Source organism: Hemiscyllium ocellatum, chromosome 5, assembly GCF_020745735.1.
Source record: "Hemiscyllium ocellatum isolate sHemOce1 chromosome 5, sHemOce1.pat.X.cur, whole genome shotgun sequence".
NCBI lineage: Eukaryota > Metazoa > Chordata > Chondrichthyes > Orectolobiformes > Hemiscylliidae > Hemiscyllium > Hemiscyllium ocellatum.
The window spans coordinates 119,704,442-119,727,679 of record NC_083405.1 but is presented as its reverse complement, the minus strand read 5'-3'; the positions used below and the strand labels follow the sequence as shown (position 1 = coordinate 119,727,679).

The window sequence follows — 23,238 nt, the reverse complement described above, 5'->3', positions numbered from 1 at the left end:
AATTTCTACTACAGCTACAATCAGGAGATTCTTCCAACAGTTAAACCATGTCATCGCATCGCTTAGTTTGTCAGCTTTGATTAAATTGCATCACCTCATTATTAAAGTTACCCGTTTAACTTTTGCCTTATATTTAATGCACCACAGCACAGCTGAGATGGGAATGACTGGTTCAGTACAAATCAGGAATGGAATGGATCTGCTTCGGGTTCCATAGCTTTCCATGATGCACACTGAACACGAGATGAGACAGGGAAGCAATCTGACTGAACTACTTTTGCTAAATCTATAAAAGGAAAGAGTCAGACCACAGCTGAAATACTGTCAACAGTACCTCGGATTTACCTAAATTAAACTCCATCTGCCACTCCTCAGTCCATTAGCCCACCTGATCAAGATCCCATTGCACTCTTCACTGTGCACTACACCTCCAATTTTGGTGTCATCTGCAAACTTACTAACCATACCTCCTATGTTCACTTTCAAACCATTTATGTAAATGACAAAAGCAGTGGTCCCAGCACCGATTCTTGTGGCACTCCACTGGTCACAAACTCCAGTCTGAAAAGCAACCCTTCACCACCATCCTCTGTCTTCTCCCTTCCGCGGATACTGCCTGACCTGCCTTAGTTTTTCCAGCAACACACACTCAACGCTGACCTCCAGCATCTGCGGACCTCACTGTCTCCTTCTGCTCCTATGTCTTATGGTTTTTTAAATAGACTTTAAATCATTACAACACTCCACTGGTTATAACCTATGCTCCGGAAAATGAGGGGAGGGCTGGGTCTGGGTGGGATGTTGTTCGGAGAGTTGGTGCTGACCTGATGGGCCAAATAGCCTCTTTCCGCACTATAGCGATTCTATGATTCAATGACGATGAATGCTTATCATATTAAGCCACTTTCAGGTATGTAACACCTAATGATTCCCCTTTATCTGTAATGCTTGTTACCTCCTCAAAAAAACTTGAATAAAACTGTCAGGCTTGATTTCCCCTTCACGAAGCAATGCTGATTCGGCTTGCTTAAATTATGCATTTCTCAAATTAAAATGAATTCCAGCATTTGCCTAATAACTATTTAGCCGTTTGTCTCCCTCCCCTTTTGCAGGAGAGTTTTGCCTTGTATAAGGGTGCAATCTTCCAAGAGCTGTACAGCACGGAAAGAGACCCTTCAGTTCGAATCGTCCATGCCGACCAAGTTTCCCAAAATAAACTAGTCCCATTCGCTTGAATTTGGTCCATATCCCTTTAAATCTTTCCTTTTCATGTACTAATCCAAACAGCTTTTAAATACTGTAATTGGAACATCCTCAACCACTTCTTCTGGCAGTTCACTCCACACAAACTACCCGCTGTTTGAAAAAGTTGCCCCTCAGGCAAAATTCTTCTCCTCTCACCTTAAAAATATGCCCCCGAGTTTTGAACTCCTCTATCATCGGGAAAAGACCTTTGCTATTCACTTTATCTTTATAAACCTTTCTCAGTTCACCCTCAATCTCCTATGCTCCAGTGAAAGAGGTTCCAGCCTTTACTGATAACTCTCACCGTCCAGTGCTAGCAACATCCTGGTAAAACGTTTCCCTCTCCAATTTAATAACACCCTCCCTATAGCATGGTGACCAGAACTATACACAGTACTCCAAAATTAGCCTCACCAACATTCTGTATACTCTCAATGGGATGCCCCCACTTCTATACACAATGGTGTGTGCAAGAAAGACAAGAGTTCTAAACGCCTTCTTAACAACCTGACTACTTGTGACACAACTTGCAAAGAACTACGTACCTGAAACCCTAGGTCTCTCTGTTCAACAACACTGCCAAGGGCCCTAGCATTAACTATCTAAGTCCTGCCCTTGTTCATCTTACCAAAAATCATCTGTGATTTTGCCAGAATCTAAGGATTCTTACAAGATTACATTGATTATCTCTGTCCCTATTTTGTTTAAAATCCTGGGATGCTATCCTCACATACAAGGGATGTTTTCGCCTTTCATCCCATTAATTTCCCGAGTTACTGCTCTCACGATAGTCATGATGCTATTTCCTCCCTCTTGTTTCTTAATTATTTGGTAATCTAGGAATGCTAATTAGCACAGCATGGTGGTTCAGTGGTTACACTGCTGCCTCACGGTCCCAGGTTCGATTTCAGCCTCAGGTGACTGTGTGTGTGGAGTTTGCACATTCTCCCAGCGTCTGCGTGGGTTCCCTCCGGGTGCTCCGGTTTCTTCCCACAGTCCAAAGATGTGCAGGTCAGGTGAATTGGCTGTGCTAAATTGTCCATAGTTTTAGGTGCATTAGTCAGAGAGGGGGGGGGTGAGTCTGGGCGGGTCATTCTTCAGAGGGTTGGTGTGGACTTGTTGGGCAGAACGGATTGTTTCCACACTGTAGGGAATTTAATCTAACCTAATATTCCCTGTAGTGAAAACTATTACTTAGCTCTTCTGCCATTCTCTAACTTCCCCAATACTTCCTCAGATACTCTTTCGAAGGAGCAGATAATCATAGGTACCCCTTTTTTTTAAAACTCAAAGAAGCTCTCACTATCCGCTTTTATGATGCTTGCTCCATTGGACTCATAGTTAAGTTTCTCCACCATTTTTCTGTCATTTTCTGTTGGCTTTACCACTTGTCTGTGCCAAATTGTATGCTTTTTCTTTCAATTTGATAACTTAGTTTTCCTTAATAACCACGATCAGTTTAGCCTGTCCCTAGTACCCCTCTTCCTCCCTGGAATATTTCTTTGCTGTGTGTGGTGAACTGTTTTCTTAAATGTCTGTCACTGTTCCTCAACCATCTCTTCTCTAAAATATTCCCCAGTCCACTCCAGACAGCCCTGCCCCAGTCCCATGTAATTATCTTTAAAGTTTAGCACAGTTGTTTCCAACCCAATTCTGTTCCATTATTGTCACTGTTGCTGAGGGAATCTTTTATTCTCGGATCATCTATTAAGCCCACCTCATCACACATTACCAGATCTGAAACACTCTGATCCAATGGTGGATCCACAAGATATTGTTATGGGGAAAAATATCAAAGAATCCTTACAGTGTGGAAACAGGCCCTTCGGTCCAACAAGTCCACACCAACCTTCTGAACAGTAACCAACCTACGAATACCCTATGAATTCTTCCAAAGTAAATTGTCTGGTCATTGCAGGATTGTACTTGCAAGATCCCATAACTAGCAATCACTAGTCTCAAAATAAACTGAGACAGTAAGGACTGCAGAGGCTGGAAACCAGAGTCAATAGATGTGAAGCTAGAAAACGCAGCAGGTCAGACAGCATCCGAGGAACAGGAAAGTCAACGTTTCGGGACGAAACCCTTCCTTCTGATAAGTGTTTTGGGATGAAATGTTGGCTTTCCTGCTCCTCGGATACTGTCTGACCTGCTGTGCTTTTCCAGCTTCACATCTATTGACTTAAAATGAACTTCATTGGTTTGAACACTCTTTGGGACAGCCCAAGGTCAGTGTTAAAATCCTTTCTCACTCATTTAAATCGATACTTCCTGGTCCTCGAAACCCTGAGGCATTATCTCAGATTGGAATTAGAATTAGATTTATTGTCATATGTACTCAAGCACAGAATTACAGTGAAAAGTGTACAAAGATGCCATTCCTGGCGCCATCGTGCATCTGGTACAAAATCTTTGGTACAAATTAGGAAACCAAAGAAAAACTTCATCATAGTTCTCCAAGGGCGTGGGCCTGAAGCTGCTCCACGCTGGGCTGTCCTGAGACCTTCTCCCCCACCCCAGCTGGCTGGGACCCTCCCTGTCAATCACCATCAGTTCACTCACTGTTCTGCTTCAACATCCTAGTTTAAATTTATACTCTCAGACAGTACCGTTCAAGGATAAAGTGCTTAGGTTCTGCAGTTCTTCTGCTTAATCAAGTGAAGATGAATTTACTACAATTCAACAATAGATTACATCGAACATAAATGAGCCATTCTTCAACCCAACAAGCCTGTGCCAGTGACTATACTCCGTACTAGCCTCCTCCCACATCTCTGTAGCTAACTCCAACAACTACAGAGGAACCTCAATTATCCGAACGACACAGGCGAGGAGTATTTTGTTCGGATAATCAAACGTTCTGATAACACAGTTTAGCCAAGCATCGGGATCTTGTTTGGATAATCCGAAATTCGGATAAATCGAATGACAGATGATTGAGGCTCCTCTGTATACAGAACAGAATGGCCAAGAGGTCACACAGTGATCATTGCCAATGCAAACTCCCTGCCTTTCCCCTTAGCCTGACAGTTGTTCAGATTGTTGTCCAATTCCCTTTGCGAGCCATTATTGAAGTTGTTTCCACCACATGAACAAACGACTCAGAAGCAGCAGCATATTTGGTTCCTTGAGCCTGCTTCACCATTTAATAAGGTCATAGCTCGTGTGACTGTAGTCTCAGCTACACTCTCCCATCTGAGCCCCATAAGCCTGGACGCCTGTATTTGTCAAAAATCTAACTCACACTGCCTTCAATAAACTTAAAGACTTAGCCTCCACTAGCTTCTGGGGAAGAGAATATCACACACTAATAATCCTGAGAGAAACAGTCTGTTTTTAAGACGGCAACCTCTTGTCCTTAAATTAGGACTGCTTGTTTTAGTTTTACAACAGGAAATGTCTTCCCAGTATCAAGCCTCCCAGACCCCACCTCAGGATCCGAGACATTAGCTGGAACAAGTAACTGATTGATAACTTGTCATTAGTCCACTGACCAATGACAATGGCCTTCTGTCTGCCAACAATGGTGCGTTCGGACGATATGGTGGCTCAGTGGTCAGCACTGCTGCCTCACAGTGTCACAGACCCAGGTTCGATTCCACCCTCGGATGATTGCCAGTGGACAGTCTGCAAGGGTTTCCTGCGGCTGCTCCCACAGTCCAAAGATATGCAGGTTAGGTGGATTGGCCTTGCTAAATTGCCCATAGTGTCCAGAGATTTTCAGGCTAGGTGGATTAACAAAGGGAATGCAGTATTACAGGGATAGGGTAGGGGGTTAGGTCTGGGTGGGATGCTCTTCGGAGCGTCGGTCAATGGGTTGAATGGCCTGTTTCCATACTGCAGGGATTCTATGACTACAAGAAAGCCTCACATTCTCGTTAGCTCCGGCGAGTAAACATTTAACTTGTTTCACATTTCTTCAAAAGGGAAGCCCTGCATCTCAGGAACGAGTTGAGTCGGCCTTCACTGAAGGGTTCTCAAACTCCTTTCCCTCCTGTCCTTAGCTGGCTTCCCATGAAAAGCCATCTACCATTCAGGTAAGCAACTCCGTGCAGCGACAAACTTGCAATTCTGACCCAGGTCTGTGGTAAAATGTCACCTTTGAATGCCCCATTAAACTCAATGGTGATCTCTTTTCATTTGTCACTCCCTGCCAGTTCTGGATCACCTCAACACTCGCAAACAAGTGGGGACATCAACAATTTTTTTTTTAAAAAGCACCAATTGTCCACAGCAGAAGTGCAAATCCGCAATCTATTTTGTCACCTAGCAACGCGTGAGGTATTACCTTTTTCCAAGTTGCCAACAGTTGTTTATCTGACATTTGCTCAGGGTAGTCAGCAATTGCAAAAACGCAACCCAATAAAAAGGACTCTTCTGGGACTGAAAAGGAAAGAGGAAGGAAACTGAGCAGTTGATAGCTGAAAGTATACAATAATTCATGACTACACAGATGCACTGAGATGTTCAGAAGCAGTACTAAATAAGGAATAACTAAAAATATTTCAGTAATGTAGTTTATGCCCTCACAATTAATCCTGTGCAGTCCCTTAATCTAATTTTATAGCAATCAAGAGTCAGAAATTAATCCAACTCCCACTTGCAGATGCACACTATATACACAAATTAACATTTACATGGCGCCTTTAAAATAATCAAACATCCTAAAGTACTTTCACAGGAGCATCATAAATCAACATCAGATACAGGGGACTAAAGACACTTTACAGCTAATGGACATAAGCTCAGGCGAAGATTTTGGTTTTCAGAACCATCTTAAAAGGAAGAGGGACAGGGATTTAGGGAACTCCAGAGTTTAGGGGCTTAAACACATGGACGTACAGCCATCAATGGTGGAGCAATTCAAGTCACCAGAGTTAAATAAACTGCTGAAAATGTGTTGCTGGAAAAGCGCAGCAGGTCAGGCAGCATCCAAGGAGCACGAGAATCGACATTTTGGGCATGAGCCCTTCTTCAGGAATAAATAAACTGATACCTTGTAAAGTTGTAGAGATAAGAGGAGGCAGACAACAGAGGGATTTGAAAAGGGCAAGAATTTTACAATAGTGGCATCTGAGAACCAGCATGTGTCATAGGGGTACAATTAGCTACCATTAGTTCTGAGGAGAGGTCCTTGGACCTAAAACGTTAACTTGAATTTGAACGAGCTTTATTGTCACGTGTACTCACATGAGTACAACGCAAAGTTTACAAGATGGCCCTGTCACTGGCGACTTAAGGACCAGGTTACCCAGGTACAACTTCTTAAAAGCTAGAGGTGGTGAGAGGTAACTCTGATTTCTCTCCACAGATACTTCCAGACCTGCTGAGCTTTTCTAGCAATTTCTATTTTTGTCTTTACAAAATATGGAACTTTTTTAAAAAAGTAACACTGTTGTACAAATTATTGCAGTAATTTATACATCTAGCACTTGTCTTGATAACTACCTCTCAACTCTTTTTTTTGCCTCATTTACAAAAGCAATTTCAGTCAGTTCCCATATTCTCATCTGTTACTGAAATTCCAAACATCAAACCTGCCATCACTAATCTAAGACAAATATTTTAGTTTCTCAATTTAAATATTAAGGACAGACACCGTCAGATTAGCGAATGCATCAGAATAAAAAAGGGTGCACTTCAGTGGTGATTTAATTTGGATTTGCCCCTTTGACAAGTGTTTGTTTCCACTTGACCTGCTTAGCGAAGACCTTTAGCAGGGAATATCTTTGTTCTGCTCTTTTATCCTCTCAGGTTAATACAGGCCCTTTAAAATTAATTGAGGAGCTGTCCAGGGTGAGCTGTTGCAACTGTTAATGACTAAGACTGCTCAATTAACCAGGGAGGCAGAAGGCGATGGTCAATATGTTTAGACATGTTGTGACTAGAAAGCTACAGTGGTGGAATATTAACCTTATACAGTCATTTTATTCATGAACACCCTGGCTTCGAAGGCTCAAGGGAATAAAAGTATAACTGCCCACAAAAATAAACTTTAAACTAAAACTGAAGCAGGAGAAAGTGGGTACTGTAGATGCTTGGAGATTAGAGTCAAGATTAGAGTGGTGCTGGAAAAGTACAGCAGGTCAGGCAGCATCCGAGGAGCAGGAAAATCAAAGTTTCGGGCATAAGCCCTTCATCAGGAATGAGCTTTCGCCTGATGAAGAGCTTTTGCCCAAAACGTCGATTTTCCTGCTCCTCGGATGCTGCCTGGCCTGCTGCACTTTTCCAGCACCACTCTAAAACTGAAGCGGTTAATCATCCATAAATCATAAAAATACTGCATCCAAATTCATATTGGTTAATTGGAAAGGCAAATGAAATATTGACCTTAATCTCAAAGAGAACGGAACATTAAAATAGAGAGGTTTTACAATAATAGAGGAGAAAGTGAGGACTGCAGATGCTAGAGATCAGAGCTGAAAATGTGTTGCTGGAAAAGCGCAGCAGGTCAGGCAGCATCCAAAGAGCAGGAGAATCGACGTTTCGGGCAGAAGCCTGAAGAAGGGCTCATGCCCGAAATGTTGATTCTCTTGCTCTTTGGATGTTGCCTGACCTGCTGCGCTTTTCCAGCAACACATTTTCAGGTTTTACAAGAATGACAAGTTTAGCAAAATTCGGCACTAACTAGTCAGACCACAGCTGGAATACTGTGAACAGTTTTGGGGCCCTTACCCAAGGAAAGATACACCGGCATTGGGAGGCATCAGAAGACGACCACAAGACTGATAACAGTCCCTCCCTGCCTGATACGAGGAAAGTTTGAGTAGGGTGGACCTATACGCATCGAAATATACAACATGGAAACAGACTCTTTGATCCAACTTGACCCAATGCTGACGAGATACCCTCAATAAATCTCATCCCATTGACCAGGATTTGGCCCGTATCCCACTAAACCCATCCTATTCATATACCTATCCAGATGCCTTTTAAATGCTGTGATTGTACCAGCCTCCACAACTTCCTCTGGCAGCTCATTCCATACATGTACCACCCTCCACATGAAAAACTTGCCCCTTAGGTCCTTTTCAAATCTTTCCTCTCTCACCTTATACGTATGCTGTCTAGTTTTGGACTATCCCCCCACCTCAAGGAAAAGACCTTGTCTATTCACCTTATCTACGCCCCTCATGATTTTATAAACCTCCATAAGGTCACCCCTCAACCTCAGATACTCCAGGGAAAATAGCCCCACCTAATCAGCCTCTCCCTACAGCTCAAATCCTCCAACCTTGGTAACACCCTTGTAAATCTTTTCTGCAATCTTTCAAGTTTCACAACATCTTCCTTACAAAGAGATCAGAATTGCACGCAATATTCCAAAAGTGGTCTAACCAATGTCCTGTACACATGCAACATGACCTCCCAATTCCTATACTCAATGCTGTGGTCAATAAAGACAAGCATACCAAACACCTTCTTCACTACTCTATCTACCTGCAACTCCACTCATTGGAATTTACGAGAAAGACGTGATCTATTGAAAGGTATTAGGGGGCTTTACAGGATAGAGGTGGGAAGATTGTTTCCTCCTGGGGAGAGTCTAGGAGAAGACAGCATCATCCCAGAAGAAGTGACTGTCCTGTTAAGACTGAGATGAGGAGGAATTTCTTCTCTCAGAGGGTAATGAAGCCCTCTTTACTGCAGAGGTGGGATCCTTAAGTACAATAAAAGCTGAGACAGAGAGGATTTCAATCAGTAAGGGCATCAAGGGTTAATGGGAAAACGCACAAAAATGGAGTTGAGGATCATCAGATCAATCATAATCTCATTGAATGATGGAACAGACACAATGGGCTTGAATGGCCTACTTCTCCTATATCTTATGATTAGATGCCCTACAGTATGGAAACAGGCCCTTCAGCCCAACAACTCCACATCGACCCTCCAAAGAGTAACCCACCCAGACCATCTCCCTCTGACTAATGCACCTAACACTATGGACAATTTAGCATGTCCAATTCACCTGACCTACATATCTTTGGACTGTGGGAGGAAACCGGAGCACCCACAGACATGGGGAGAATGTGCAAACTCCACACAGACAGTTGCCCAAGGCTGGAATCGAACCTGGGACCCTGGTGCTATGAGCCACTGTGCTGCCCTACTTCAGTGATGATTAATTATATTTACACAACTACTAATAGATGGTCAGAAAATATCTTGCTGACTCATTATACTGGGCCCCCTCCTTGCTTCTGCTAACTGTCTCAGAAAAGGTCTGTTTGTAGGTCTTTATTTAACACGGAAATGAACTTCTGACCTCATGTTGATTACCTTCTTTCCACTTTATCACAGCCTGAGGACTTCAGTATGTTTTCTTATTTCTGTTGAAACCCTCCTGTCATCAAGCTCTGGACTCAACTATTCCAATGCATCCTTGATTCATCTTCCACATTCTACACCCGTAAATGAAAGATTATCCATAAGACCATTAGACAGAGGAGCAGAATTAGGCCATTCAGCCCACTGAGTTTGCTCTGCCATTTAAATCATGGCTGATACGTTTCTCAACCCCAGTCTCCTGCCTTCTGTCTGTAACCATTGATCCCCTTTCTAATCAGGAACCTATCTACCCCGGTCTTAAATACACTCAATGACTTGGCCTCCACAGCCCCCTTTGGCAATGAGTTCCACAGAGTCACCACCCTCTGGCTGAAGAAATCTCTCCTCGTTTCAGTTCGAAAGGGTCATCCCTTCACTCTGAGGCTCTGCCCTCTGGTCCTCACCTCTTCTACTAATGAAAACATCTTCGCCATTTCCATTCTGTCCAGGCCTCTTGAATATTCTGTAGGTTTCAATAAAATGCACTCCCCTGCACCCCTTATTCTCCTGAACTCCAAAGTACAGACCCAGAGTCCTCAACCGCTCCTTGTATGGCAAGCCCTCCATCCTTGTAAACCTCCTCCGAACCCTCCCCACCACCACATCCTTCCTTAGATACAGGGCCCGAGGCTTCTCAATATTCTAAACGCAGTCTAACAAAAGTCTTGTACAGCCTCAGCAGTACAGCTCTGCTCCTGTATTCTAGCCCTTTTGAAATAAATGCTAACATTGCATTTGCCTTCCAAACTGTCCAATGAACCTGCATGTTAACCTAAAGAGAATCCTGAACTAGGACACTCAAGTCCATTTGTGCTTCAGATTTCTGAAGCATATCCCTGCTCAGAAAATAGTCTATGCCTCTATTCTTCTCACCAAATTGGAAAAACCTCACTTTTCTGCAGCGTATTCCATCTGCCACTTCTTTGCCCACTCCTTGAGCCTGTCTACGTCCTTCTGCAGCCAACCTGCTTCCTCAGCACTACCTGTTCCTCCATCTACCTTTGCGTCTTCTGCAAATTTAGCAACAATGCCCTCAGTTCCTTTGTCCAGATGGTTAATGTATGATGTAAATAGTTGTGGTCCCAACACAGACCCCTATGGACCTCCGCTAGTCACTGGCTGCCATCCTGAAAAAAAAACCCTTTAACCCCATTCTCTAGTCTTCTGCCAGTCAGCCAATCCTCCCTAAACACTACTACCTGCATCTCAACACAAGTCCAGCTCAAACCCGTTACACCCCTGTGCTCACTGACCTGTAGCAGCTTACAGTCAATTTTCAGCCTGGTTTTCAAATCCCTCCTGGGCATCACCCAGCTGACTCCCGTAACTTCCTTCAGCCCCACAACCCAACATGAGACTGGAGATCCTCTAACACCAGTTTTGCGTACACCCCAATTTTAATCGTTCCACCAATGGTGGCCGTGACTTCAGCTGCATACAATTCCAGCTTTGGAACTCTGTCTCTAAACCTCGCTGCTCTCTCTCTCTTTACCTCAGTTTTCACCTTAAAAGCAACCTCTTTGACTAAAGCCTTCTATCACCTCACCTAACGCCTCGTCACATGGCTGAGTGTCAGAATTTGCTTTATAATGGTTCTGTGAAGCAGCTTGGGATGTTTCATTATGTTAAAGGTATTTTCCAAATATATGTCGGGGTTCTTTGTGATCAAACAATTCTCTGGTCCAACACCTGTGGCTTTATTCAAGATGGACATCCACAATTATATTGACCGAGTTCCAGGCACATGAAATACATGGCTACACAAAAGGAATTGTAAACTTGTGTTTCAAACAACTTCACAACTGCAGTGGAATCAAAGATTCTACACTGATGAGAAACTGCACAAAGCTAGTGAGGTTGATGAGTATTTAAAAGGGACAAACTTTTCAGAGACTTTTGAGTTGACAGAGGGTGCAGTAGACAGCGAAAGGATTGAGGAGGAGGAGGAGGAGGAGGAGGAGGAGGAGGAGGAAGAAATGAGCTGTTGCCTTTCTGAGGCACAATGAGATCTACAAAATATTTTATTTTCAGTAAGGCAGCGTTTACGAGAGCGCTGGAATTTAGACAGGTGGGTGAGGTAGCTTGGAGCAAAGCTGTGGATGGCTTACGACACAGGGGCAGCTTCAACAACCTGACAATGGAGATGGGGTATTGTGAGCATAAAAAGGACATAGGAACCAGAAGCAGGAGTAGGCCATCTGGCCCTTTGAGCCTGCTCCGCCATTCTGATCTTCTCTGGCCTCAGCTCCACTTTACCCACCCTCTGACCATAACCCTTCATTCCTGTATGAACATAAGAGCTGGCCTCAAAGTATGGAAAACATTCCACATGTAACTCTGGTGGGTTTCCCTTTATCTTTGGGGGAAGGGGCATGCGGGGAGTGTCTATGTATAACCAGCAGCTTGATGAATACAAATCTGCAAAATGGTAAATGTGAGTTTGTGGACTTTAAAGAAGCCCATCCTACATTATCACCAAGCGGCTACAGCCTGCAATTACCCTGCTGCAGGCAAAACCGAAATCAGATACGTTGACATATATTTTTTAAAAGTTCAGTCAGAGGATGTGGGCATCACTGGATAGGCCAGCATTCATTGCCCATCCCTAATTGCCCAGGGGGCAATGAAGAGTCAACCACATTGCTGTGGGTCTGGAGTCACATATAGGCTAAAGCAGGGAAGGATGGCTGTTTCTTTCCCTAAAGGACATAAGTGAACCAGATGAACTTTTCCTGACAACTGACAATGGCTTCATCGTCATCATTAGACTTTTAATTCCAGATTTTCACTGAATTCAAACTTCCAGGGCACGGTGGTTCAGTGGTTAGTACATTAGAACATTATAGCGCAGTACAGGCCTTTCGGCCCTCAATGTACTGCTGCCTCACAGCACCAGGGACCCGGGTTCAATTCCTGCCTCAGGTGACTGCCTGTGTGGAGTTTGCACATTTTCCCCGTGACTGCATAGGTTTCCTCCAGGTGCTCCGGTTTCCTCCCACAATCCAAAGATGTGCAGGTTAGGTGAAGTGACCATGCTAAATTGCCCACAGTGTTAGGTGCGTTAGTCAGGGGTAAATATAGGGTAGGGGAATGGGTCCGGGTGGGTTACTCTTCGGAGGGTCAGTGTGGACCTGTTGGGCCGAAGGGCCTGTTTCCATACTGTAGGGAATCTAATCTAATCTTCCACTAAGTGCTGTGATGGGATTCGAACCCAGGTCACTAGAACATTACCAGAGTCTCCAGGTTATGAGTCTTTAGGCCATCGCCTCCCCTCAGAATTTACAAGGGTAAAAGCAGAGGAGAGGGCGTAATCAAGAACTGCAGCAACCGGACTTGACACGTACAGACAGGAAATGCATTCTCGACATCAAGGTCATAATGAGGTGTGCGGATGTACTTGGAAAGACGCAAAAGGGAAAACATGTGACGTAATGACTGCGAACGAAACGCTTCATCGACTTACTTTCTAGCCCTGGATCGTGCCCGAAGATTGGCAGCTGCTGCAGTGGGACATGGTGCTGCTGCTGCTGCTGTAACTGTTGTAGATGCTGCTGCTGCTGCTGTTGTAGATGTTGCTGTTGTAACCTCTGGAGGTGCTGCTGCTGTAGTTGCTGCTGTAAGTGATGGTGCTGCTGCTGTTGGGAGAACCCGTGCTGCTGTTGCTGCTGGAACGGATGCTGGTGCAATTGAGGATGGTGTTGCTGCTGCTGCTGCTGCTGTAGCTGCAGTTGCATCAGATGCTGCTGTTGGAGCTGCAGCAGTTGGTGCTGCTGTGCCTCGGGGGTCAACTGCTTAACCTGTGTGAACAAGATGGCACTGGGATGTCTTGGGTCCGGGCCTTGCTGGTTCTGACTAGCGGCTTCCAGGTTTTTGGTCGGAGCGGAAAGGGACTGTAAGATCTGCAAAAACAATCCCACAAATTTTTTTTTAACAAGTGCCAAGACTAAAGAGATTGAAATATAGTCACGATGCGGAGGGAATGATGTTTAGAGTTTGCTGTTCAATTATCTGGGTGCAAAGGGGAAAAAAATCAAGTTGAGAAGGGGGTGGTGAGTAGTCTTGGTTCAACCCAGTTAATTTTCTGCCGATTCGCTTTACTGGTCAATAACTTGAGAAACTCTGCACCAGCCCCATGCACATAAATACAACACATCCATCGGTTTTAAATGCACCTTTGACTTATCTAAATACAATACTGCACAAGCAGCAAAATGAAATGAGTCTCGTGTGACCAAAATCTTACACAAGCCCCATCTTTTAAATGACAGAAGCTACAGTAGCTGAAAGCTCTAATTATCATCGATCTGTAACGCTGTACAGTCCAAGCAGATTGGATACTAACCTGTAAATGGGAACTGCGGTGGGGAAAGGACATTGCACGGGTATAGCGAAAAGGCAGAGAAGTGAAGCTAATTGAATAGCTATTGCAAAGAGACAATGTAGGAGTTTTCATTAAAGACAAATGGCTACATTCACTGCAGCTGACAAGTTAGGAAGGCAGGCTGTACTCGCTGTAAAGGGTTTGGCATCCGGCTTACAACTGATTCCAGGATCTCTCTTCCTGGCAGTGATCTGGTAAATAACCTTGTCCAATTTCAACAAGAGGAGGAAGAATAAATATTAAGCACCCAAGGCTGGAAGCAGAGATAACATTTTGAATCCAGCATGAGTCTCCTTCCAAACTTCTGAAGTCATTTGGGACTTGAAACACAAACGCTGTTTCTCTCTCCACAGATGCTACCAGACCTGCTGAGTTTCTCCAATGTTCCCCATATTTGTTTCAGATTTCCAGCATCCACAGTATTTTGTCTTAGAGGAAGACTAAATTGTTTCTTCCCCCACCATTGCCGATGCATTTTTAGAGGCCAAGTATCCCTGCCGTTTTGGTATACTTCAGACACAGCGGGATAAAGATGATTAATAGGGACCACTAAATTAGTGCTGGGGAGTGGTTCACATTCCTGGGGTATTGGAACCTGGACCAAACAAAAACGATGCTCCTGAAAGACTGAGCACACTGGCATAGTATTACACGGCACAGAAACAGACCCTTTGGTCCAACTCATCCATGCAGATTACGTTTCCAAAACTAAACTAGTCTCCTTTACCTGCATTTGACCCACATCCCTCTGAACTGATTGAAGATTTGTAGCTCGGGTATCCGTTGTTGTGGTTCTGCTCGCCGAGCTGGAAGTTTTTGCTGCAAACGTTTCGTTCCCTGGCTAGGGAACATCATCAGTGCTGTTGGAGTCTCGTGTAAAGCGCTGCTTTGATGTTTCTTCCGGTATTTATATTGGTTTGTTCTTGCCGCTTCCGGGTGTCAGTTTCAGCTGCAGTGATTTGTGTGTGGGGTCCAGGTCGATGTGTCTGTTGATGGATGTTCTTGCCGCTTCCGGCTGTCAGTTTCAGCTGTAGTGGTTTGTATATGGTGTCCAGGTCAATGTGTCTGTTGATGGAGTTTGGGGATGAATGCCATGCTTCTAGGAATTCTCTGGCTGTTCTCTGTCTGGCTTGTCCTATGATAGTGGTGTTTTCCCAGTCAAATTCATGTTGCTGGTTGTCTGAGTGTATGGCTACTAGAGATAGCTGGTCGTGTCGTTTTGTGGCTAGCTGATGTTCATGGATGCGGATTGTTAGCTGTCTTCCTGTTTGTCCTATATAGTGTTTTGTGCAGTCCTTGCATGGTATTTTGTAAACTACATTAGTTTGGCTCATGCTGGGTATTGGGTCCTTTGTTCTAGTGAGTTGTTGTCTGAGCGTGGATGTTGGCTTGTGTGCTGTTATGAGTCCTAAGGGTCGCAGTAGTCTGGCTGTCAGTTCTGAGACGCTCCTGACGTATGGTAGAGTGGCTAGTCCTTTTGGTTGTGGCATGTCCTCGTTCCTCGGTCTATCTCTTAGGCATCTGGTGATAAAGTTGCGTGGGTATCCGTTTTTGGCGAATACCTTGTATAGATGTTCCTCTTCCTCTTTTCGCATGGGTGATCCCATGGGTGTTCCGTTGATTTGTTTGTATATCTGATTGTTGAATGTAAAGTGTGTGGTGAGGCACAGGTCCAGTAGTTTAAGTATGCCGTCCTTGTTGATAGGTTCGGCCTCCTGTGTTCTGTTATGTATGTCCAGTAGGTTGGCTATTGTTTCTCTGGCTAGGGTTTTGTCAATTGAAGTGAACAGTGCCGTCACGTTGAATGATACCATGGTTTCTTCTTTGTCTATGTGTGTATTCCTGATGAACGGAGCACCCATGGGATCACCAATCTCGGGACTCAAAGCAGAGGCAGTTATGCAAAGGTTAGAACATACAGCCATACCACAAATCCAACCCAAACTCTGGATCAGATATGTTGGTGACACCTTTGTAATCATCAAAAACACAGATATAGAAAAAACACACCGAATCATCAACGCCACACTCACAGGAATCCGATTCACACGAGAAGAGGAAAAGGATAGCCAACTCCCATTCCTAGACGTGTTAGTAGAGCGAACACCCAACGGAGAATTCACCACAAGGGTACACAGGAAACCAACACACACAGACCAAGTCCTAAACTATGAATGTAACCACCCTAACACACACAAACGAAGCTGCATCAGGACACTATTCAAAAGGGCCACAACACACTGCAGTACACCAGAACTGCGAAAAGAGGAAGAGGAACATCTATACAAGGTATTCGCCAAAAACGGATACCCACGCAACTTTATCACCAGATGCCTAAGAGATAGACTGAGGAACGAGGACATGCCACAACCAAAAGGACTAGCCACTCTACCATACGTCAGGAGCGTCTCAGAACTGACAGCCAGACTACTGCGACCCTTAGGACTCATAACAGCACACAAGCCAACATCCACGCTCAGACAACAACTCACTAGAACAAAGGACCCAATACCCAGCATGAGCCAAACTAACGTAGTTTACAAAATACCATGCAAGGACTGCACAAAACACTATATAGGACAAACAGGAAGACAGCTAACAATCCGCATCCATGAACATCAGCTAGCCACAAAACGACACGACCAGCTATCTCTAGTAGCCATACACTCAGACAACCAGCAACATGAATTTGACTGGGAAAACACCACTATCATAGGACAAGCCAGACAGAGAACAGCCAGAGAATTCCTAGAAGCATGGCATTCATCCCCAAACTCCATCAACAGACACATTGACCTGGACACCATATACAAACCACTACAGCTGAAACTGACACCCGGAAGCGGCAAGAACATCCATCAACAGACACATCGACCTGGACCCCACATACAAATCACTGCAGCTGAAACTGACACCCGGAAGCGGCAAGAACAAACCAATATAAATACCGGAAGAAACATCAAAGCAGCGCTTCACACGAGGCTCCAACAGCACTGATGATGTTCCCTAGCCAGGGAACGAAACGTTTGCAGCAAAAACTTCCAGCTCGGCGAGCAGAACCACAACATCCCTCTGAACCTTTCCTATTCATGTACCTGCTCAAATGTCTTTGTGGGCGGCACGGTGGCACAGTGGTTAGCACTGCTGCCTCACAGCACCAGAGACCCGGGTTCAATTCCCGCCTCAGGTGACTGACTGTGTGGAGTTTGCACGTTCTCCCCGTGTCTGCGTGGGTTTCCTCCGGGTGCTCCGGTTTCCTCCCACAGTCCAAAGATGTGCGGGTCAGGTGAATTGGCCATGCTAAATTGCCCAGATAAGGGGTAAATGTAAGAGTATGGGTGGGTTGCGCTTCGGCGGGTCAGTGTGGACTTGTTGGGCCGAAGGGCCTGTTTCTAAAGTAATCTAAATGTTGTAACTGTATCTGCATCTACCACTTCCATCTGGCAGTTCATTCCACATATGAACCACCTTCTGTGTGAAACTTTGCCCCTCTCTGTCTCGTCTCATTTTAACATTAGTTTTGAACTCCCCCACCCTCGGGAAAAGACCTTTGCTATTCACCTTATTGATGTCCTGCATGATTTTATAAACCTGTATAAGGTCAGCCCTAGATCTCCTACACTCCAGGGGGAAAAGTCTCAGCCTACTCATCCTCTCTTTTTAACTCAAACCCTCTAGTCTCCATAACATCTTTGTAAATCGTTTCTGAACCCTCCTGAAATTAATAATATCCTTCCTGTCACAGGATAACCAGAACTGCATACTGTACTCCAAAAACGGCCTCATCAACAGGATGCCTGGTTAGGAGGCGGCACAGTGGTTAGCACTTCTGCCTCACAGCGCCAGGGACCCAGATTAGAGTCCCACCTCGGGCATCTGTCTGTGTGGGTTTCCTCCGGGAGCTCCGGTTTCTTCACACAATCCAAAGATGTGCAGGTCAGGTGAACTGGCTATGCTAAATTGCCCATAGTGTTAGGTGCGTTAGTCAGGGGTAAATATAGGGTTGGGGAACAGTTCTGGATGGGTGCATTAGTCAGGGGTAAATATAGGGTTGGGGAACAGTTCTGGATGGGTTACTCTTCAGAGGGTCGGTGTGGACTTGTTAGGCCGAAGGGAGTGTTTCCATACTGTAGGAATCTAATCTCAACAAGCAATGGGAGACCAAACAGGAAGTCCAGGTCCAGAACAGTCACTGTACTAAAACAAAGAAATGTGGAAGCTGGAAATCAGCAATAAAACAAAAATTGCTGGGAAAAGCTCAGTTGGTCAACCAGGATCTGGGGAGAGAATTCAGAATTAACATTTCAGATCCATTGACCTTTCTACAGAGCTGAACTCTTCCGAAAAAGTCGCCAGACCCCAAACATCAAGTGTTTTCTCTGCACAGATGCTAACAGACACACTAAGTTTCCCCAGTAATTTGTATTTTTATTCCGAAATAGAAACATTTCTAGCAGGAAGAGAAGTACAGCATCATTGGCCAGAACCCATGAAGTGTAAATATAGACATCAAATGGAACTGATAAAGGTGGCTAAAAGCATTGGACTTAATACAGTGAAGAAACAAGGGGAATCTGAAAAATACTACACACAGGAGAGAACTGAAATAGAAGGCATTCCTCAGGTCCAGATGGGTTATTGACGGAATTAAGGTCAGAGATAGTGAAGCTCTGGCAATGATTTCATGAATAAGGTTAGAGATTGCAGAGACAGAGTGGAATGTCTGGACGGTAACTTGGATGAGGAGACCGTGGGGTCTGCAGATGCTGGAAATCAGAGTTGAGAGTGCACTGCTGGAAAAGCACAGCAGGTCGGGCAGTGTCAGAGGAGCAGGAAAATCGACCTTTCGGGAGGGCTCCGGCCTGAAACGACGCTTTTCCTTTTCCTTCGATGTTGCCTGACCTGCTGTGTTTTCCCAGCAACACACTCCCAACAGTAACTTGGATGATTTTGCTTTCCTCAGATTGAAGTCCATACACGCAGTACAAGACAGAGATGGAACAGAGTACGGCCTCCCTCTCTCTGACCCAGCTCAGAAAGGCTCACCCCTGTTATGGTCCAAACAGCAACATTACAGAAGGACTTAGATTTGGATATGGGAAGCTTTACCCAATCTGATAAACAATACTCAAATATTAAGCACAGTTAAGAACTCAGAAGGTCGAAGAAAAAGTGTCATAAGGTGAAATGGACAAACTTACAGGTGGAATTCACTTTGAAAGGGCAAAAGGTGTGGCAAGATACATAGTGAAGGGGAGGAGGAGGAGGAGGATTTGGAAGCTCAAGTTCGCAAGTTGCAACCAGAGTACATTAATATGTACGTGCATACAGATTCCATGACAAGAGCTACTATGAAAGGTAGCCCTAGGAAGGTGATTATTAAACTGGAGAGGGCACAGGAAAGATTTACCTGAATGCTGCCAGGAATGGAGGATTTGAGTTACAGGGAGAGGCTAGGACTTCTTTCACTGGAGCATAAGAGGTTGAAGGGTAACCTTATGCAGAGGTTTATAAAATCATGAGGGGCACCGATAAAGTGAATAGCAATTGTCTTTGCCCAGAGTGGGGGTCTTCAAAACTAGAGGGCAGATGTTTCAGGGGAGAGGAGAAAGATTTAAAAAAGACATGAGGGGGATCTTTTACAGGCAGAGGGTGATTCATATGTGGAAAGAACTGCCAGAGGGGAGTGGTAGGTGTAGATACAGTTACAACATTTAAAAGACATTTGGACATAAATAGGAAAGCTTTAGAAGGATATGGGTCACGTGTACGTAGGTGGGACTCGTTTAAATTTGGGAAACTTGACAGGCATGGATGAGTTGGACTAAAGGGTCTGTTTCCATGCTGTATGATTCTAGGAAATGCTTGATCCATATAAACTGTAACAATGCTACACTTTCAGCCTGCGCGATGTGTGGAACATATTGAGGAAACATGGGCGTGACTAAAATCGGGTGCTGCTGATTCGGAAAATACAGAAGCGAAGGGCAGACTGTGGCTGGTTTCATGAGTACCGATGAGGCTGCTGGGTGATTTGATAAAGAAATGTTGTATAATGACTAGTTGGAAAGCTGGAACACTACTTTCAGTGACTGAAAGATCATAAATGAATACAGATCGAAAACTAAAGGGAAGAGAGTAGATGAAGCTATTTTGGTTCCCCAAAGAGGGGTCTGTTGGTGCACTGTGGCCGTACAGGACTTAGTGACGAAAACAGGGACTGCAGAAACATAAATGAATACAGTGGTTCAGTGGTTAACACTACTGCCTCACAGCACCAGGGTCCCAGGTTCGATTCCAGCCTCGGGTCACTGTCTGTGTGGAGCTTACACATTCTCCCCGTGCCTGCATGGGTTTTCACCCACAGTCCAAAGATGTGCAGGTTAGGTGAATTGGCCAAGCTAGTGTTTAGGTGCATTAATCAGAGGGAAATGGACCTGGTTGGGCTGAAGAGCCTGTTTCTACACTGTAGGGAATCTAATCTACTCAATAAATAGTGCAGGAATAAAGCCAAAAGACCTTGAGGAACAGGTACATGGGATTAGGATTACTATGTGTGGAAGTTAAACACCAGCACAAGTGTACTAACAGTGAATTAGGGGACATTAACCTGCTCCTTATTCAACAGCTACAATTCCACATGCCACACCACCCCCCACTCCGTTAGCCATGATCCAATCTACCTCGGCCTTCAAATTACTTCATGGTTTTCACCGTTGTCTGGGGAACGGTGTTCCAAAGACTCGTTACCCTCCAACGAAGAAATGTTTTAAATCTTTCTCATTGGGCAATGCCATATTTTAAAACAATGACCCTTAGAATCATAAAAACCCAGAGTGCAGACACAGGCCATTTGGCCCATCAGATCTGCAGCAACCTGCCCAACAGCATCTCATCCTATCCCTGTAATCCCACATTTAATCGTTGTAAACCCACCTAGCCGGCACAGGACAGGGCAACCTGCATCCCTTTGGACTGTGGGAGGAAACCCACACAGACAGGGGGAGAATGTGCAAACTCCAGACAGACAGTCGCCCGAGGCAGGAATCAAACCCAGGACCCTGGCGCTGAGAGGCAGCAGTGCTAATGAATGAGCCACCCCGCTTTAGGTTTACTAAGGGTTTCAGTGATTGGCTAAACAGTTTGCTTCTCTGTTGCCATTCAAAGGGGTCAAATATACAAAAGGCTCAGGAAATAGTCACAGCAATGTCTTCCTCCATTGTCTGTAACTCCCCACCCCTCTTCAGTTCTTCTTGCCTGGCCACGAGCCAGGTACCAGTTGGTGTGACTGACCATAACATTATCAGAGAGCCTGAGAAACTCAAATGTCCCAGGATTTGGGATGTTGGATTGCGTCACTGACCTATGAGGACATTCACTGTCGCTGCAAAAGCTGAGACTCATTTAACCCTGCCACACCTGAAACCATTTACCCCAATACCACAAGATGATGAAAAACTTAGTTCCTGCTGGAACAGGCCATTTCGCTATTAGCTCCCTCACCTTTCAGCTGAAAAAGCTGTTTTATTGTTTAAATGAATGCTGTCAGAGGCAATAATGAGTGTGAAGACAACAGGTCAACAAGGAGAATAGTGAATGACAGGACCAACAGCAGCTCTCGCACATCAAAGAGAAATGAGAATCAAGAAAGAATACAGGGGAATGACTAAGAAAGCAGATGAATTACAGTCAAATCAGACACAAAGAAACTGACTGGACTGAGAGGGAAGATCAGGTGAAAAAGTGCAAATTTGACTTTGTAAGAATAAAAGCAATTTACCACTTGGAAGGAATGAGCTCCACAGTTAAACTGTTCAATTGCTGGGGCATTGCATAAATAATTAACTCATCGTCAGACTCCAACACCTTGCACTTCCATAGCGCCGACCATGTAGTTAAAATGTCCCTCGGTGGTTTAACAAAGGGTTATCAAGTAAAATTGGATGCTAGGTCACAAAAATGATATTTGGCCAGACGATGAAAAACATGGTAAAGAGAAGCAATTATGACACTGGAGGCCATTCGACCCCTCAAATCCACGCTGAGCTCTGCAGAGCTATCCAGACAATCCCATTGCTCAGCTCCATCGTCCTAGACCTACGTGCTTACTTCTCTCAGGAACCAATCCAATTGCATTCCAAATCAATTATTTGCACACTCACCAGCAAACTTCGGGACATTACCGTCCACTGCACAAAACGACTTCCACCTCACACTTTTGCCCGAAATCTTAAACCTGCTTTGCCCAGTCCACGAGCCAGCAGCAAATGGGAACAGCTTTATTGTCTACGTTATTTAAGGGCATATTTTAAAATGAGCAGTGACAGAAAGCCTAGTTGAGCTGTGACCAGCAAGGTTCCACAGGGCTCAGTGTTGCAAACACAACTGTTTGCCAGATATATTAATGACTTGGAAGAAGGAAGTGAATGCACTGTAGCCAAACTTGCAGACGACACAAAATAGGTGCAATGATAGGTTGCTAGGGGGAGACAAATACACAGTTTGGAGAGAGACAAAACTAGAAACTACTCAAAGCTCAGCAGGTCTGGCAGCATCTGTGGAGAGAAGTTAGAGTTAACGTTTCAGATTGAGTGACCCTTTCTCAAAACCTGCTGAACTTTTTGCTTCTGATTGACACCATTTGGCGTTCTTTTGGTTTTTAGTATGGAGAGGCATCAATAGGTCAAATAAGTTTAGATTACTTACTTACATTGTGGAAACAGGCCCTTCGGCCCAACAAGTCCACACCGACCTGCTGAAGCGCAATCCATCCAGACCCATTCCCCTACATTTACCCCTTCACCTAACACTACGGGCAATTGAACATGGCCAATTCACCTGACCTGCACATTTTTGGACTGTGGGAGGAAACCAGAGCACCCGGAGGAAACCCACGCAGACACATGGAGAATGTGCAAACTCCACTGACACAGGGAGTAAGTGGGCAAGTTGTTAGTAAATGGAGTACAATACAGGAAAACATGAAGTTGTTTGTTTTGAAAGGGAGAACAGGAAATCAGAGTGCTATTTACATAGAGAAAAACTGCAGCAATCTGGAACATCAAAGGACACAGGGGTACTTGTGCACAGAAAGCTAGCACACTCGTATACAGCCGGTCATCAGGAAGGTTAGTGGAATGTTAACTCTTATTTCAAAGGGCTGAATACATGTGTAAGGAAACCTTACTGCAATTGTATACGGTGAGACCACATCTGTAATACTGCGAACAGTCTGGCCCCATTCTTTAAGGGAAAAATGTCACTTCATTGGAGGCAATTCAAAG

The 23,238-nt window shown here is 44.6% G+C and overlaps 1 protein-coding gene across 1 annotated transcript in view; it reads right to left on the bottom strand.

Annotated features, from left to right (window-relative positions):
- paxip1 (PAX interacting (with transcription-activation domain) protein 1) overlaps positions 1 to 23,238 on the bottom strand; it is a 118,583-nt gene that overhangs the window by 53,147 nt on the left and 42,198 nt on the right. Inside the window, exons 7-8 of the mRNA XM_060825136.1 lie at positions 13,037 to 13,472; positions 5,534 to 5,628 (exon numbers count right to left, since the gene is read on the bottom strand). Of these exons, the coding sequence (XP_060681119.1) occupies positions 5,534 to 5,628; positions 13,037 to 13,472 (531 nt within the window). The remainder of the gene's footprint in view (positions 1 to 5,533; positions 5,629 to 13,036; positions 13,473 to 23,238) is intronic.